Raw genomic sequence first — 19,675 nt, 5'->3', positions numbered from 1 at the left:
CCTGGCTCTGCCCTGGTGACAATATAAGTAATATTTTGCAATTGATGTCAGCTATGAATTGAAAGCTGACATGTAACCCATTGTTCATCAATTTATTAATTAAAAAAAATTCTCGAAATTCCAATGTAATTCAATAGTGTAATGTCCCATGACGTCCATCACATCCTATGGAGCCTCGTTCTGAGAACAAGACTCCATAGGTCATTCTCAGTCAATAGCAGGCACAGAATGTCTCACGCTCATGGCTTGGATTACATCAGAACCTCAATGATTTTTTAAAATTAATAAATTGATGAACAAGGGACTGTGAGAGAGTCTTTATTCAAATAAACTATTTACTATTTTTTCCAGTGTGTGTATATTTTAACTGTACACTTACTGGTTTAGTAATGGGGGTGTCTAATAAATACCTCTCCATTACTAACCCCTGGGATTGAAGCTAGCTGTCAATTCACAGCTGCCATCAACCTCAAAAGTATTATCCAATTGCCACTGTAGCAGGGCAATCAGGAAGAGCCAGGCAAAGTGCCAGAATTGGGGCATCTAATGGATGCGCTACTTCAGGTGCAGTTGCAGGCTGTTATTTTTAGGCTGGAAAGGGTAAATAGCCATGAGCCTTCATAGTCGGAGAATACCATCCCTCAGCTAACTGCATTACCTTGACTGGTTATCAAAAATAGGGAGTACCTCATGTCATTTTATAAAATGATTTATTTATAAATAAAAAAAATGTAAAAATATGTCATGGAATGCCCTTTGCTTTTAATAACCAGCCAAGGTAAAGCAGACAGCTGAGGGCTGCAGCCTGCTGCTTTCTGCTTTCCCTTGGCTTTTTACCAAAAATAGGCGTGACCCCAAGTCATTTTGTATTTCCTATCCATATTTGTTTGCAGGGCAATTGTCCTGCTCTTAACCCTATTTTGCTTTCTTTTGCAGCCCCCTAACCCTTGCTATGATCATTTTACTGTACCAAAGTTTGTGTCCCCATTGACTTATATAGGGTGTGGAGTCCAGGGTCAAGTTCGGGTCAATTCCAGGTACCAAACCAACCTTTTAACTAAAGTCCAGCCAAACCATGAAAACCCCCAAAACACAGGTCCGCTCATCCCTACTCATGACTTCAGGCCACACCATTCCACAAGAAGAAAGTACCAAAAACTCACATTTCACTTATTCTCAGATTGAGCTGAGATAAAAATACAGCAGGTGGTCCAAGTAAAACAAAAAAACTGATGAGACAATAATGCAAAATGACAGAATTGTTGAGACATGGACCGCACATCTAAAAATCAAGAAGGGTTCTTGCTCTGAATTGACAGTCTTAGAAAATGTTGAAGGTGGGTTTTTTAGATCTATTAACTCGATGGTGGTCCTCTGTTGTGGCCACTGTTTCTGTGGTGTTGTGCTTGTTCAGTGGTATGGCATGGAATCATGGGTACTCAGCCGCACAGTATGCGTTCTGTAGGTAACCAGATCCCCCACCCTGCTAGTGCAATATATCTGTGGTGATGGTTGGATCATGGTGCCCGACTTTTAAGGTCAGGGACCCACTGAGAGGTTCACCGTGACACGGTAGTGGGTGTTATATAGTCTATTCATAATACTTCATGTTTAGTTCAGATTACTGTTGGATGTTATATAGGGACAACCCTGAAAAATCGTATCAAAGACAGTCTAATGTCAAGCACTTTTAATTTCTGCTCATATTTTGGTTTCTATTTTGCATGTGAAATTATTTTGGTTCAATAAAATCTATTCTAAGGTGAAGCATTTTTTTCAGATATGTAGATTACTGTTTTCTTAATGTGGCCAGTATATTTCCTATACCTTATAATAATGTTGCTGCTCCATGGAAACTATTCGTGCTACAGAAAAACTATATATATTTTTGAAATCAGGACAAAAAGTTGATTCAGAAAAGAACAAAGTCACCTGCAATGATTACAAAACAATATTTTTTGTAGATCTGTGTAATAGTTCTGGAACACAACATATCACAGTAATTCTAAGAAAGAGGGTAAATTTGAGTTAATTAAATTTGCATTTATGAAAATATCAGAAATTTGGTGAAAATTTGAGAAAATTCGCAATTTTTTAATTTGAATTTATTTAACCTTTACCCCTTCACCCCGCGATCCCTTCTTTTGTTTTTCCCCTTCCTCTGAGAGCTGTAGCTTTTTATTTTTCCATCAGTCTTACCATATGAGGGCTTGTTTTTTGTAGGAAATTTTATACTATTAAATAAAACCACGAGTTTTACCATATAATGTACTGGAAAACGGCAAAAAAATTCCAAGTCTGGAAAAATTGCAAAGACTTGTTTTTGGATTATTTTATTCACTGTGTTCATTATATGGTAAAACTGATGTGTCAGGTTGATGCGTCAGGTTGGTATGAGTTCGTAGACACTAAACATGTATAGGTTTATGGCCCCGTCACACTAAGCAACATCGCTAGCAACATCGCTGCTAACGAACAACTTTTGTGACGTTGCTAGCGATGTTGCTGTGTGTGACATCCAGCAACAACCTGGCCCCTGCTGTGAGGTCGTTGGTTGTTGCTGAATGTCCTGGGCCATTTCTTAGTTGTTGCTGTCCTGCTGTGAAGCACAGATCGCTGTGTGTGACAGCGAGACAGCAACAACTAAATGTGCAGGCAGCAGGAGCCGGCTTCTGCGGAGGCTGGTAACCAATGTAAACATCGGGTAACCAAGAAGCCCTGTCCTTGGTTACCCGATATTTACCTTTGTTACCAGCCTCCTCCGCTCTCACTGTCAGTGCCGGCTCCTGCTCTGTGCACATGTAGCTGCAGGACACATTGGGTTAATTAACCCGATGTGTGCTGTAGCTAGGAGAGCAGGGAGCCAGCGCTAAGCAGTGTGCGCTGCTCCCTGCTCTGTGCACATTTAGCTGCAGCACACATCGGGTAATTAACCCGATGTGTGCTGTAACTAGGAGAGCAGGGAGCAGCGCTCAGTGTGCGCTGCTCCCTGTTCTCTGCACGTGTAGCTCCGTGCACTGGTAACCAAGGTAAATATCGGGTTGGTTACCCGATATTTACCTTAGTTACCAAGCGCAGCATCGCTTCAGTGCGTCGCTGCTGGCTGGGGGCTGGTCACTGGTTGCTGGTGAGCTCACCAGCAACTCGTGTAGCGACGCTCCAGCGATCCCTGCCAGGTCAGGTTGCTGGTGGGATCGCTGGAGCGTCGCAGTGTGACATCTCACCAGCAACCTCCTAGCAACTTACCAGCGATCCCTATCGTTGTTGGGATCGCTGGTAAGTTGCTTAGTGTGACTGGACCTTTACTCTTATCTAAGGGCCTCTTTAGGCCATCTTCGTCCTCCTTCTGAAGCCTGTGTGCATGACGCATCTACTACATACACACTTGCCGATCCCACGCATGCGCACTACAATATTTTGATCTGCCCTGAGATCAAAGTGCGCCTGCTCAGGACCTGAATGCCGGCGAGTGTGTATGACGTCAGACACGTCATGCACTGCGGCTTCAGAAGATGGAGGACGAAGATGGCCGAAAGAGGAGGCGCCGGCACCAAAGGACGAAGACGCCCATTTGAGCGACATCCACCGCAGCGACCGATTTAGGTGAGTATTATAAAGTGTTTTTTATGTTCTACACAGCGACCTGGGCTCTTATATACAGCATGTTAGAATGCTGTATATAAGAGCCCACTGGTGGTGGGCACAGCTTATAGGGCAAAAAATTCGTGACAGGTTCCCTTTAAATAGATTGCGGCTGCCATTTCACATTTGAGGAGCCCTTGAGGTTCCAAAACAGCAGAAAAAAATGACCCCATTTTGGAAGCTGCATCCTTTTAGGAATTCATCTAGGGGTGTAGTAAATATTTTGAAACCACGGGTGATTCACAGGATTTTCCAGCATTGGGAGGTAAATATGAAAAATTACAGTATGTTGTTTTCAATTTTCACAGGGGTGATAGGAAAAAAAATGCCACCCACCCCCCCTTATTTATTACGCTGTTTACTTGGAACCCAGCAGTAACTACTGTTTGGGCACATGGCAGGGCTTGGAAGACAAGGTGATATATCAGTGTAAAGCCTCACTTAGATGTCTGTGATGCATGAATGTCTGAATGAAGCGTTACTTCATTATCTGCACTGTTACTGGCTAATGAATTCCGTATATTGAAGTAGAAGGTGCAGAGCCAGTGATATAGTGATCTCTTCTGATGTGCTTTTCTGACACATTAGCAAACTCTCATTCAGAGGTATCTGCATCACAAAAATCTGAACGGGGCTTTACATCAGTGTTTAGAGCACATCAGCGTGATGATTACATGGCTTCCAACACTTTGGTGGTGAGAACATGTTCGCAGCATGGTATCATACTTTTAATGGCAGGCTATTCACTTGTTCTCAGCTGAAGAAGTCACAACCGTAGCACTGTACTCACCGCTCAGAGCAGATCCGCAATGGTGACTTCTTAAAGCTGTGAGAAAAGGTCAGTAGGCTGGCATTAGTAATTTTACAACCAGGCTGACAAATAGTTCACACTTCTGATGATTGGTGCCCAGATCTTTTGTCACTGCTGTAAGGGTGCCTTCACACTTTAGCGATGCAGCAGCGATCCGACCAGCGATCTGACCTGGTCAGGATCGCTGCTGCATCGCTACATGGTCGCTGGTGAGCTGTCAAACTGGCAGATCTCACCAGCGACCAGTGACCAGCCCCCAGCCAGCAGCGACGTGCAAGCGACGCTGCGCTTGCACGGAGCCGGCGTCTGGAAGCTGCGGACACTGGTAACTAAGGTAAACATCGGGTATGGTTACCCGATGTTTACATTAGTTACCAGCGCACACCGCTTAACTTTGCTCTCCTAGCTACAGTACACATCGGGTTAATTAACCCGATGTGTAATGCAGCTACATGTGCAGAGAGCAGGGAGCCGCGCACACTGTTTAGCGCTGGCTCCTTGCTCTCCTAGCTACAGTACACATCGGGTTAATTAACCCGATGTGTAATGCAGCTACATGTGCAGAGAGCCGGAGCCGGCAGCACAGGCAGCGTGAGAGCTGCGGAGGCTGGTAACTAAGGTAAATATCAGGTAACCACCTTGGTTACCCGATGTTTATCTTGGATACAGCTTACCGCAGCTGCCAGACGCCGGCTCCTGCTCCCTGCTCGCTTCATTTGTCGCTCTCTCGCTGTCACACACAGCGATCTGTGTGTCACAGTGGGAGAGCGCCTTTAAAGAAAACGAACCAGGGCTGTGTGTAACGAGCAGCGATCTCGCAGCAGGGGCCAGATCGCTGCTCAGTGTCACACACAGCGAGATCGCTAATGAGGTCACTGCTGCGTCACAAAAAGCGTGACTCAGCAGCGATCTCGGCAGCGAGCTCGCTGTGTGTGAAGCACCCCTAAGTAGCAGTTGCGGGTGGGGGGGCAGAATCAATAAATGGAAATGTAAACAGCTCTCCGTAGTGTCAGAGTGTGGGCTCAATTGTCTACTAGGACTCGCTATGGTGAGAGGAAGGAGCCCCAGGGTGAGGATTATGAGGTCCATACTCTTGACTAGTGCAGGGCTTTGCTTTTAGGTTGCAGCAGCAGTATGACTATAGAAGGACTTTTTTGCAATACACCCTGCCTATATGCCTGCTCTAATCCCAAACTATCTCAGAGCAAAGTACTGTAATGCACAGGTGCGAGGAAAGGTCAAAGACCGCCCGTGCCTGCGCACTACAATACTTTGAGCTGCCCTCAACAGGGTAGATCAAAATGCACTTGCACAGAAACGCCATTGAGGCCTCTGTGTGGATGACATAGGATGCATCATCCACACTGAGCTGAGAAGGAGGACGGCGATGGACGAAAGAGAGATGCCAGACCTAAGACCAGCGACACCCATCAGACCCAACCGCCCCTAGGTGAGTATAATAAAGGTGTTTTTTACGTTGTACAGAGGGGCCTTGGCACTTATATACAGCATTCTAGAATACTGTATATACAGGCTTACCTGTGGCGGCCACAGCTTATAAGAGAAAATCCAGGTGATAGGTTTCCTTTAAGATTAATCCCTTTAGGAAAATATTCAGCCTATTTTAGTAAATGTTTTCAGGGATCCCTCTACATTTAATGTATTTCAGGTGGCTTCTGTCCTCTATGTCTGCTGTTTTGGTTCCAAAGGATTTAATTTCGTCTCATATCTTCCTGAGAAAATGCAAAAATGGTATGATTTTCTGAGAATTCGTTGATTTTCGATTCCCAGTGCTCCAGTTTTTAAATTATTTCTTCCACTGAAGTGTGAACATGGTTAAATTGGGCAGCCATGTCTGTGTTAAGAGAAATTTTAAGGATCCATGAAAAAAAATTTGAAAAATTATCTGATTTTCATCAAGAAAACCTGGACAATTTTCATCTGTATTGTCATCTGTATTCAACCATGTGCAATCCTTCTGTCCGTTTATGACATCCATGTTGGATCCCTATTTACTGTATACATCAACATTTTAAAATGTGCATGCTCAAATGCAGTTTCCTAGGTTTATAATGGCAATGTATTTGTAAAAAAAAATTGGATGCAGTACGGATGATACTTTTAGATTCTGATTTCTTTTGCGCACCCATAAACTTGCATGGGTAGGTCTTATCAAAAATACAAGACAACAGAGCATGTCGAGATTTTTTCACATTGACAATCAGTCAACCTGAGAGACCCTGATATCGGAGATATGTTACTTATTAGACTGTGTACATATTTTTTCAATGCAATAGGTGTTTTATCAGCAGGACAGTATCACTATCTGACTAGGTCACATGCGCCTCCTGATACCCCCATCATTCTCAGTACTAATAAGCAGCTCACTTTCAATGGACAATGTACACAGAGAGCTGTGGTGTGGGCAGGGTTAGCTTTCTGAGCTGTGATACATGCTACATATAAAAACTTTGATTGTCTCACAGCTGCAGCGCCAATTAAACTAAGTGACACATCGCTGGAATCTCTTTTCCTACATTATGCTGTTCTCAGATGACAGCAAAAACCTGGAGACAGATTCCCTTTAAGCAGCTTGAGATAGAAACTCACATAAAGTGGTTGTCCACTACTAGGACAATTCCATTTGATTCCACATGTTTCCCCATATAAAATAATAAAGACTATACTAGCCTCCTGTACCGGTGCAATTCCAGCGGTGTCGGAGAGTACGGTACCGGGGCTCACGTGGGGTTGTGATGTCATGGTAACCCTGGGTACAATCAGCATCGGCTTCCTTCTCCCCGCCTTTGCACCAAACAAGTTAAAGGGAACCTGTAAAGTAATTTATGTGTTCTAACCTACAAGCAGGGTGATGTGTGGCCTAGAAACCCCTTCCTACCCATGCCTGTGTTATAATATTGTGTAATAGGATTTTATAAAAAAAAAGTTTTATAACTTACATGTTCCCTATGTAGATGAGCAAAGGGTCTAGTCCCCTGGGCGTCGCATTGTCCCGTGGGCATTTGCATGCGTTCCATGGTATCACGCCTCTGTGGGCGAGATGCCATGGATTTACATGAGTGACGTCACCATCAGCTCCTGAAGATCCCCCACTTACCATTCCCACAGCCTTGTTATCCGGGTGCTTGCTTGTCGGTTTCACAAGTGTACTGCGCATGCTCAGAAGACTCCTGATGTTCCGACCATGCCGGACACCCGGATAAGAAGGCTGTGCGAATGAGAAGTGTGCATGCGCGGGATCTCAAGGAGCTGACGGAGACGTCGCTCATGTAATTCCATGGTATCACACCCACAGGAGCGTGATACCATGGAACACATGCAAACGCACACGGGATGATGCAACGCCCAGGGGACTAGACCCTCTGCTCATTTACATAGGGAACATGTAAGTTATAAAACATTTTTTATAAAATCATATTCCACAATATTACAGCACAGGCATGGGTAGGAAGGGTTGACTAGGCCACACATCACCCTGCTTGTAGGTTAGAACACATATAGGACCTGACAGGTTCCCTTTAATCAACAGGAAGTGAGCGCTGAGCCTGCACTCACTTCCTGTTGTCTGTTTGGTCCGAATGTGGGGAGAAGGAAGTCGGCACTGATTGGACGCGAGGCTCATGTGACGTCACAACCCTATGTGAGCCCTGGGAACTTGAGTCCTGATACCGCCGGTATGGGAGGTGAGTATAGGCGTTATTATTTTACCTGAGGAAACATGTGGAATCAGAAGAGGTTATCTTAGTAGTGGACAACCCCTTTAAGGATTCTAAGGCATGCATGGCACTGTGATCTCTCAGGTGCCAGGCTGGATACTACCTATGAAACAAACAGGCTACGTTCACACAAGAGTATATTTGGTCTGAGTGCTGTCTGTGAAAAAAACAAACTGACAACAATGTGATTCCATAGCACTGTTCAGATGACAGATTTTTTTTAAAGAATGAATGTTCAAAACTGCTCAGATTTTGCATGAGACCCAAGTCTATGGATGAGCAAAAAACCTCTGTCATAGGAATGAACTAGCATCCGAAATGTAAGGATCCATCTCAGCTCCTCCAGAGGAAGCAGTGTTCGGTCTTATTGCCATCATATAGATGAATGTAGTGGGATCTACACAGGCTTGTGCCACCTTCATTACACCAGCCTAGAGCTCCAGCCCTGAAACTTCAAAGGATTAGTCTGGATTTAGCACATTTCCAAGGATCGCACACAAGGAGACTTGTACTTTTCCCAGAATTTTCTCCAGAGGGGGGAGAGAGGGAGGAGATAATAGGACTCTGCCCAGGTCAGCAGAGCTCGGCACAGCACATGTGGCAGAGGAGCTGCTCTGTTTATACCCAGATCTGTCTGCAGGAGGGGGCAGAGCGCTGTCACCAGAGCAGTCATGGATCGCCGGCCATAGGGAGGCGATCACACTGCGCACAGCCGAGGACCGACCCCGGGACACGACACATGGCGATCGGGCTGCACACAGCAGCCCGCAGGGAGGAGGGCAGGGCAGGCAGCCCGGCGGCCGTGGGTCAGAGGCGCTCCACCTGCAGCACCTGAGGAGCCCCGGAGCCGGCAGCATGTTCTGCACCAAGCTCAAAGACCTGAAGCTGTCGGGGGAATGCCCCTTCTCCATGCTGACCCAGAGCCAGGGATCAGAGGAGGCGTACGAGGAGGTGCCGGCCAGTGCCGCAGCTGCTGCAGCACCCATCTGTACTGACAGCGCTGTCCGGCAGAGGAGACTGCCCGAGGAGCCGCAGAGGAAGAGCAGCCGCACCAGGGTCTATCTGCACACTTTAGCGGAGAGCATCCGCAAGTTACTCTTCCCCGAGGTAATGGCAGTGTGTGCGTGTGAAGCCCGGACCTCAGGTGTGGTGACGGGCGAATGGCGCAACTTTGCCTCTGTCAGATATGTCGCACAGGATTTTATAAGCTAAAGACAACTAACATAACCCACAATTGTCCTCAGCTGCTCGTCACTTTTATGCACTTGTAATGTAACAGATTGCCACTTACTGTGAGGTGTCAGAGCTGGGAAATGTGACGGATTACTTACTGTATGTGATATAGGACAGGTCATTACAGTATGTGGGGGGGGGCATAAGGCTGGACCTTTATTGTGGGGACATAAAGCTGGACCTTTATTGTGGGGGCATAAAGCTGGACCTTTATTGTGGGGGCATAAAGCTGGACCTTTATTGGGGGGCACAAAGCTGGACCTTTATTGTGGGGGCATAAAGCTGGACCTTTATTGTGGGGGCATAAAGCTGGACCTTTATTGTGGGGGCATAAAGCTGGACCTTTATTGTGGGGGCATAAAGCTGGACCTTTATTGTGGGGGCATAAAGCTGGACCTTTATTGTGGGGGCATAAAGCTGGACCTTTATTGTGGGGGCATAAAGCTGGACCTTTATTGTGGGGACATAAAGCTGGACCTTTATTGTGGGGGCATAAAGCTGGACCTTTATTGTGGGGGCATAAAGCTGGACCTTTTTTGGGGGACTGGACCTTTGTGGGGGGGAATAAAGCTGGAACTTTATTGTGGGGACATAAAGCTGGACCTTTATTGGGGGGGCTGGACCTTTATTGGGTTCACATAAAGCTTGACCTTTATTTGGGGGAGCTGGACTTTTGTGGGGTGGGTTATAAAGCTGGACCTTTATTGTGGGGACATAAAGCTGGACCTTTATTGGGGGAACTGGACCTTTGTGGGGGGGAGGCATAACGCTGGATCTTTATTGGGGGGAGCTGGACCTTTGTGGGGGGGTTATAAAGCTGGACCTTTTATTGTGGGGACATAAAGCTGGACCTTCATTGGGGGAACTGGACCTTTGTGGGGGGGCATAACGCTAGACCTTTATTGGGGGGAGCTGGACCTTTGTGGGGGGGCATAAAGCTGGACCTTTATTGTGGGGACATAAAGCTGGACCTTTATTGGGGTAACTGGACCTTTGTGGGGGGGCATAATGCTGGACCTTTATTGGGGGGAGCTGGACCTTTGTGGGGGGGGGGCATAAAGCAGGACCTTTATTGGAGGGAGCTGGACCTTTATTGGGGAGCATGAAGCTGGACCTTTATTAGGGGGGCTGGACCTTTGTGAGGGGCCATAAAGCTGGACCTTTATTGGAGGGGGAGGGGTGCAAAAAGCTAGACCTTTATTGGGGGACATAAAGCTGGATTTTTATTGCGGCGACATAAAGCTGGACCTTTATTGGAAGATATAAAGCTGGACCTTTATGTGGGGATGACGTAAAGCTAGACCTTTGTGTGGGGAGGACATAAAGCTGGACCTTTGTGTGTGGGGTGGTACATAAAGCTGGATCTTTATTGGAAGACATAAAGCTGGACATTTGTGTAGGAGGTACATAAAGCTAACCTTTGCGTGTGGGGTACATAAAGCTGGATCTTTATCTGGGCAGATCTTTGTATGTATTGGGGGGAGCATAAAGATGGATTTTAGTGGGGGGATGGATATAAGGCTGGACCTTTGTAGGGAGGGGGGACATAAAGCTGGACCTTTGTGACTGGGTGAGGGGATATAAAGCTGGACCTTTGTGAGGAGGGGGATATAAATCTGGTTCATTGAGGGGAGGAGGATATAAAGCTGGATCATTGTGGAGAGGGGGATATAAAGCTAGACCTTTGTGACTGAGTGAGGGGACATAAAGATGGACCTTTGTGGGAGGGGGACATAAAGCTGGCACCACTGCAGGGCACTGAACATTTAATATAGTCACGTGTGAATAGTCAGTGTGCATTGGATAACATTTATTAAAACTTAAAACTAGTGCAAGAAGTGGAGCAGTTGCCCATAGCAACCAGTAAGGTTACCACTTTCATTTAAGAAATAAGAGGTGAATATTTACAGCTGGGTGGTTGCTACTGGCAACTGCTCCACTTTGCACTTGCGGCAGTTATGATAACTCTCATATATTTTTACATATATACGGTATATAGATATATCATACACATGTATATTTCCTGTATACCGTACGATGACTTAACCACACGCCCCATTTCTTATAAGGACTAAGATAAAAAAAAATTGTAATGTCCCCCATGTGGCTAAACAAATGACGCCATTTTCAGACACTTCCTTGATATTTACCATTCTTGTTAGGATGGAGCGTAGATTATAAGTCGCAAAGTTGACCAATGTCTGAATTATACACTATTATCAATAATAATCTATAAATAATGATATGAATATAATATTTGTGCTGTAAGAATTGAGCAACATTTCAAAGCTTAAGATAAACCATAACCTGGTGGCTGTGACCTCCAGTGTACGGTATTGTACATGAATCCATATAAAGGCCGTATCAGTAGGATCATTTCCTTGCGCACTAGCTCTGCTGACAGCTCGCTGTACGGACACTTGGCAATCTTCTTGTTGTTGTGACGTGTCTGTGATTTCAATGTCTCCGGATTGTGCAGTGATATCTATAGATGTGACATGGAGACTGCTCTGTTTTTGTTGCATTTTATTTACGTTCCATGTTTATATTTGATGAGCATAATAAGAAGCGTATCACCAATGTGCCCATAACAGTGCGGGATTACACACAAATGCCAGGACTGACGCAACAAGTGACGCACGGCTGTTGGCACACTTTGTTTTCGATGTCACTTTGCAGTCCTGCAGTATTGTAATTAGCATTTTTATGGTGTGACAACAGATTGTGCGTGTATGGAGCACAGAAGCGTCTAATTTCCATCACACATCCGGTATATGTGGGGTTTATCTCTGGTATCTCATGCCGGACTGCCGTCTTTTGCCATACACGAATACCTACTCAGTTATACTTCTATCTTACCTTACTTGTGTCCTTCAATGCTATATTTTATATTTTTATGATACATTGATTCTTCTTCCTTTTCTGTTATCATTGCTTTTATTCACTGTTCCATATGTGACCAATGCAGAGGGATGGAGTCATGCAGGTCTGGCAGCTTCACATAAGAAATGTTAATGGGATCAATGATAAATGGGAGCTAGCGAAGAGATGACATGGTGCTTTGTATGGCACAAATTGACATTATACCGTATGCGTAAGCAGGCCTACCCATTCAATTTACATAATAAAGAGCACTTAAAATCAAAGACGTAATAATCAGTAAATAAAGTAATTTACAATCATTATCAGTAATTCAATTGTTACTATTCGTGCTGAGGATATGGATGAAAACGATGTGGCTTCTATGAGCCACGTTGAGACTAAGGGGTGCTTTGCACGTTGCGACATCGCTTCTGCGATATCGTCGGGGTAAAATCGAAAGTGACGCACATCCGGCGCTGGTAATGACGTTGCAACGTGTAAAGCCTAGAAGCACCGATAAATGATCGCAAAAGCGTCGTAAATCGGTGATCTATGCAGGTCGGATATTTCCATAATATCGCTGCAGCGACAGGTACGATGTTGTTCCTTGTTCCTGCTGCAGTACACATCGCTGTGTATGAAGCCGCAGGAGCGAGGAACATCTCCTTACCTGCCTCCAGCGGCTATGCGGAAGGCAGGAGGTGGGCGGGATGTTTACATCCCGCTCATCTCCGCCCCTCCGCTTCTATTGGCCGCCTACCGAGTGATGTCACTGTGACGCTGCATGACCCGCCCCCTAGCAAGGAGGCGGGTCGCCGGCCAGAGCGACGTCGCAGGGCAGGTAAGTGCGTGTGAAGCTGCCGTAGCGATAATGTTCGCTACGGCAGCTATCATAAGATATCGCATGTGCGACGGGGCGGGGACTATCGCGCTCGGCATCGCTACCATCGGCTAGTGATGTCGCAGCGTGCAAAGTACCCCTAAGAGCTACGTTGGGCCAGAAACGCGTTACCACTACCTGTCTTGTATCAGTTTATAATTTTTCTCCACCTACCTTCTTGTTTTTATGCCTTTTTGCATTGAATAAATTTAATTTTTTTTAACATATTTATGCTAGTAATATTTCTACTTTTGGATTCTTCCATGGGCACAGTGATGGCCAATGTATTTGTTATGTTCCTGAATATCCAGTCTCCCTAATTAGTGATATTACCCAATGCTAGATTGCTGAATGGTTGATTTGTCCCTCTCGAATCTGTAAAAGAACGGGTGTCAACCCCCGTAATGATCACCTAATTTTCCCAACAAATAAACCAATAAATACATTTTTAAAAAAAACCTATGCTGCTAACATGCCCAATTGTTATCCATTTGTAATCGGTCCTGTTTAAAAAAACAAAAAAAACTGGATCCTTGAAAAAAGTAGCAAATACAGCTGTAAAATGAAAACATTGGTTAGAATCAACTTTCCATAAACTTCATTGTTAAAGAAAAAAGAAAAAACAAAAAAAAACAACAGATCCAGTTGCTGTATTTTTTTTTTTTGTTTGGGCAAAAATGTTGTGCAGAGTTTGTTTTTTGTTGCAGATATGCAAATTGCCTCTTCAGATAGGAAGAGGGCTTGACTTCTAGCACCATCTATTGGAAGTAGCAATCCTAAAGGGTACTTTACACGCTGCGATATCGGTACCGATATCGCTAGCAAGAGTACCCGCCCCCGACGGTTGTGCGTCACGGACAAATCGCTGCCCGTGGTGCACAACATCGCTAACACCTGTCACATGGACTTACCTTCCCTGCGACGTCGCCCTGGCCGGCGAACTGCCTCCTTTCTAAGGGGGCGGTTTGTGCGGCATCACAGCGACGTCACACGGCAGCCGTCCAATAGAAGCGGAGGGGCGGAGATGAGCGGGCGGAATATCCCGCCCACCTCCTTCCTTCTTTTCCGGTGGACACAGGTAAGGAGATGTTCGTCGTTTCTGCGGTGTCACATGTAGCGATGTGTGCTGCCGCAGGAACGACGAACAACATTGTACCTGCAGCAGCAACGATATTAAGGAAAGGAGCGACGTGTCAATGATCAACGATTTTTGACGTTTTTGCGATCGTTGATCGTCGCTCCTTGGTGTCACACGCTGCGATGTCGCTAACGGCGCCGGATGTGCGTCACCAACGACGTGACCCCGACGATATATCGTTAGCGATGTCGCAGCGTGTAAAGCACCCTTAAAAGTCAACATCGACCCCTTAACGAGTCTTACCGCATGACTTAGGATATAAGCCAAACCAGAATCTCAATTTACAGAAATGGTGTTTTTGGGTATTGCTCCTCATCAGTACAAAGTAGGAGATCTGATTTGGCTAAGCACCGACAAAGAGCAATACCCCAAAACATGAAGTCTGCAAATTGAGATTCTGGCTTGGCTTATATTCCAAGGCGGGCTTTGCACGTTGCGACATCGCAAGCCGATGCTGCAATGTCGCACGTGATAGTCCCCGCCCCTGTCGCCGGTACGATATCTTGTGATAGCTGGCGTAGCGAAAATTATCGCTATGCCAGCTTCACATGCACTCACCTGCCCTGCGACCGTCGCTCTGGCCGGCGACCCGCCTCCTTCCTAAGGGGGCGGGTCGTGCAGCGTCATAGCGACATCACACGGCAGGCGGCTAATAGCGGCGGAGGGGCGGAGATGAGCAGGATGTAAACATCCCGCCCACCTCCTTCCTTCCGTAGAGCCGCCGGCGGCAGGTAAGGTGAAGTTCCTTGCTCCTGCGGCGTAACACACAGTGATGTGTGCTGCCGCAGGAACGAGGAACTACATCGTACCTGTCGCGGCAGCATAATTATGGAAAAGTCAGAGCCTGCACCGATGATACGATAACGACGCTTTTGCACTCGTTAATCGTATTATCTAGAATTTACACACAACGATGTCGAAAGTGACGCCGGATGTGCGTCACTTTCGATTTGACCCCACCGACATCGCACGTGCGATGTTGCAACGTGCAAAGCTGCCCTTAAGCTGGGTTTACACACTGCAACATCGCAAAGGACATCGCTGTAACATCACCGGTTTGGTGACGCAATAGCGACCTCCCTAAGTCTCTGCTAAGTCTCTGGTGAGCGTTCAAACAGGCAAACCTGGCCAACAACGCAACAGCGATCCGGACCTGCAGAGCGACCTAGCTGGTTGTTGGGGACGTTGATAAGCAGCCTTTTGAAAGGGAAGTTGCTAACAAAGTCGCTGCAAAGTCTTCACACACTGAAACTTCATGCTGCACAGCGGGGAACAAAGGACCTAGGAATGGTCCTGAACGATTTGTAACGATTACAACTTCACAGCAGGGGCCGGGTCGCTGATAGGTTTCACACACTGGAACATCGCAAACAACATCGCTATTGCGTCACAAAACCGGTGACGTTACAGCGATGTCGTTTGAGATGTTGCAGTGTGTAAACCCAGCTTAAGTCATATGGCACAACTCGTTTAAGGGTTGATATTGACTTTTAGGATTGCTACTTCCAATGTTAGCACTAGGGTTTAAGTCCTCTTCCTCTTCGAAGAGTCAGTTTGCATATTTCATTTCCCAGAGGCGCATGCAAGGTGTTTAAGTCTTCTCATACTGGCATGTTATTCTCCACATGGACAAATCTTATCCCTTTGATGCAGATAGCAACTGGAAAGGTTCTGTAGAGACATTTTATGCCACTTTTGTTTCCAATTATATGAATTGTAATTGCACATTTTATTTACTTTTTTATCAACCCAAAACGGATCCAAAAATAAAAATCACTACTGCACATGTGACTGAGAAAAAATCTGAGCAAAAAATTCTCTTTTAATAAGTATGTTGGGCATAGAGGATGTATTTAAATACTTACCCTTGTCTTCTCCAGCTTCCACCACCAACTTTCCAATCATCTTCTGAACCAGTTGACCACAATTCAGACTAGTCACCTAACATAAGATTTTCTGTGTAGCCCGGAAGTCACTTTCTCAATATAAGTCTATGAGAGCCTCGATGTGATTCTTGTAGGCTTAGATTGGGAAGGCAATTAGTGGTCCACACAGGAAACGCTAAGTTGATTCACGGTCACAAGGTGTAGAAGAGGATTGAAACGTTTGAGGGAAATTGGAGACAACAGCGCTCAGGAATTATTTAAACATATCCACCCTCCAGTAAATACTTAGTAATAGGGGATTAGAGAATATAATGTTTGCTGGGAGCACTTTTTTATTCAGAATATCCAGGCACAGAGAAAATATTCTTTATTTTATCATAGTCTCTTCTAAAAGCCACTTTCACAACTCAACTGATATAACTGCATCAGCGAATTCCAGACATCCTCATTTCAGTGTCTGAGATAATGTCACTGTATTTGACAGAACATTGGGAATATACAATATGAAATGTGTGTAGGTGTTGGGTAAGGGTCTTGTGGCTTTTCTACAAATACATTGCTCAGTCACCGTTTCCTTCCTTGGTGTGTTTCTGATCTGTTTGACAGCTGAAGGAGGACCTATAGATGACCTGTCATCTCTGGTGACCCTTCCCATCCTTTATCTCTGATATCTTACTTTCTTTCATTCCAAATATAATGGCCCCAATTCATTAACACTGGCATTTCATATGTCGGAATGGGTATGTCGGAATGAGAAGCGCAGGCCATTAAGATGTGCGCAGGGCGCACAACTTATCAGTGGCATACGCCTACATCTTATCATTGGCATATGCCGACATCTTATCAGTAAAAATATAACTCTGGCACACCGGATATGAATATGAGATGTCCCAAATAAGGAGTATGGGAAACTTGCTTTCTTTAGTGTTGCTTTAATGTATAAAAGTTAATAATAAAACAGATACAGTCCATTCAGTCCGACGTTTCGGCCTTCAAAATGTGTCCTTCATCAGGGATAAAATTATCTATATGAATAAGGCAAAATGAGAGATATTCATATCTAGCAAAAAATTATAAAAGAAAACTGTACACCGTGTGCAGAATTATTAGTCAAGTTGTATTTTAGAGGATCTTTTTTGTTATTGATCACCAACTACGTTCTCAATCAACCCAATAGACTCATAAATATCAAAGCTTAATATTTTTGGAAGTTGGAGTGTTTTTTTTTTAGATTTGGCTACCTAAAGGTGACTTTATACGCTATGAGATCGCTAAAGCGATCTCGTTGGGGGTCACGGAATTTGTGACGCGTATCCGGCCGCTTTAGCAATGTCGTTGTGTGTGACACCTATGAGCGATTTTGAATCGTTGCAAAAACAGTCAAAATCGCTCATCGGTGAAATCCCCCCCTCTTCTCAATTATCGTTGCTGCTGCAGTAACGATGTTGTTTGTCGTTCCTGCAGCAGCACGCATAGCTGTGTGTGACGCCGCTGGAACGACAAACATCTCCTTACCTGCGTCCACCGGAAAAGGAGGAAGGAAGGAGGTGGGCGGCATGTTCCGGCCGCTTATCTCATCCCCTCCTTTTCTATTGGGCAGCGATTCAGTGATGCTGCTGTGACGCTGAACGAACCGCCCCCTTAGAAAGGAGGCAGTTTGCCGGTCACATCGACGTCGCAGAGCAGGTATGTGCGTGTGACGCTGCCGTAGCGATAATGTTCGTTACGGCAGCGATCACCACATATCGTGCCACCGATGGGGGCGGATGCTATCGCACGCGACATTGCTAGCCGATGCTAGCGATGTCGCAGCGTGTAAAGGGGCCTTTAGGAGGATATCTGTATGTGCAGGTAACTATTACTTTGCAGAATTATTAGGCAACTTAAAAACCAAATATATTCCCATCTCACTTGTTTATTTTCATCCGGTAAACCAATATAACTGCACAAAATTTAGAAATAAACATTTCTGACATGCAAAAACAAAACCCCAAAAAATTAGTGACCAATATAGCCACCTTTATGATGACACTCAACAGCCTACCATCCATTTATTCTGTCAGTTGCTTGATTATTTACAATCAACATTGCGTGCAGCAGCCACCACAGCCTCCCAGACACTGTTCCGAGAGGTGTACTGTTTTCCCTCCCTGTAGATCTCACATTTAATGAGGGACCACAGGTTCTCTATGGGGTTCAGATTAGGTGAACAAGATGGCCATGTCATTATTTTTTCATCTTTTAGACCTTTACTGGCCAGTCACGCTGTGAAGTATTTGGATGCATGTGATGGAGCATTGTCCTGCATAAAAATCATGTTTTTCTTGAACGATACCGACTTCTTCCTGTACCACTACTTGAAGAAGTTGTCTTCCAGAAACTGGCAGTAGGTCTGGGAGTTGAACTTTACTCCAACCTCAACCCAAAAAGGTCCCACAAGTTCATCTTTGATAATACCAGCCAATACCAGTACCCCACCTCCACCTCGCTGGCATCTGAGTCGGAGTGGAGCTCTCTGCCCTTTAGTGATCCAGCCTCTGGCCCATCCACCTGGCCCATCAAGAGTCACTCTCATTTCATCAGTCCATAAAACCCGGATCTTTCCCTGCACATGTCTGCTGATCTGACCAGTTGACATGTACCTCTAAAAGCTGCAGGTGGATCGGAGCTCTACCCATAGCTGTTAACCAGTTAAATCCCGCTGTCAGTCTCTGACAGCAGGATTTAACACCCGCCGATGTGAAGCGTGTCATTTCCCACTCCCATCGATGTCCTCGTGACATGATCGCAGGGCGTTGATGGGTTGTCATGACAGCCAGCTGATAACCCCTCTGTCATAACGAACTTCCCTGCGCATGCTATCGACGAACTTGCGTTCATAAAAGATGATTAATTTTGGTGTACAGAGAAGTGCTGAAGTATTGCTCTGTACAGCACAAGTGATCATAAAATTGCAGCTTCAAGTCCCCTAAGGGGATTAATAAATACAATAAAAAGTGAGAATTTTTTTTTAAAAAAATTAAGAAAACACAAAAGTTCAAATCATCCCCTTTTGCCCAATTTGAAAATAAAACAAAAAAATCCACATATTTGGTATCGCTGCATTCATAAATGTCCGATCTATCAAAATATAAAATAAATTAGTCCGATTGATAAACAGCTTAACGAAAAAAACCCAAAAAAGACAGAATTACATCTTTTCGGCCACTGCAACATTATAATAAAAGAAAACATTTTGCATCAACTAAAATATGGTATCAGTAAAATTGTCAGCTCCTAAGCTCAGAAATTAAGCCCTCACACCAGGGCATTGGATTCAGTAAGCCAAACCTCCGATTCAGACTCCTCAGGTTCCCTGATTCCGACTCCACGACTCCGACTCCCTCATACATGACTCATGTTTGTGATAAATGTGCTATAAGAAAATGGTTACATCAGATCGTTAATCGTAGTTATGATACAATAATCAAGCTGTTTAGACAGAAA

The 19,675-nt window shown here is 45.1% G+C and overlaps 1 protein-coding gene across 1 annotated transcript in view; it reads left to right on the top strand.

Annotated features, from left to right (window-relative positions):
• The first annotated feature begins 8,716 nt into the window (after window positions 1–8,716).
• The window catches only part of GUCY1A1 (guanylate cyclase 1 soluble subunit alpha 1), a 99,138-nt gene continuing 88,179 nt past the window's right edge, over window positions 8,717–19,675 (top strand). The window contains exon 1 of the mRNA XM_075347634.1: window positions 8,717–9,297. Coding sequence (XP_075203749.1) covers window positions 9,046–9,297 — 252 coding nt within the window. The 5' untranslated portion in view covers window positions 8,717–9,045. The remainder of the gene's footprint in view (window positions 9,298–19,675) is intronic.

This window comes from Anomaloglossus baeobatrachus, chromosome 1 (genome assembly GCF_048569485.1).
Source record: "Anomaloglossus baeobatrachus isolate aAnoBae1 chromosome 1, aAnoBae1.hap1, whole genome shotgun sequence".
Taxonomy (NCBI): domain Eukaryota; kingdom Metazoa; phylum Chordata; class Amphibia; order Anura; family Aromobatidae; genus Anomaloglossus; species Anomaloglossus baeobatrachus.
This window is presented reverse-complemented; position numbering and strand designations above follow the sequence as displayed.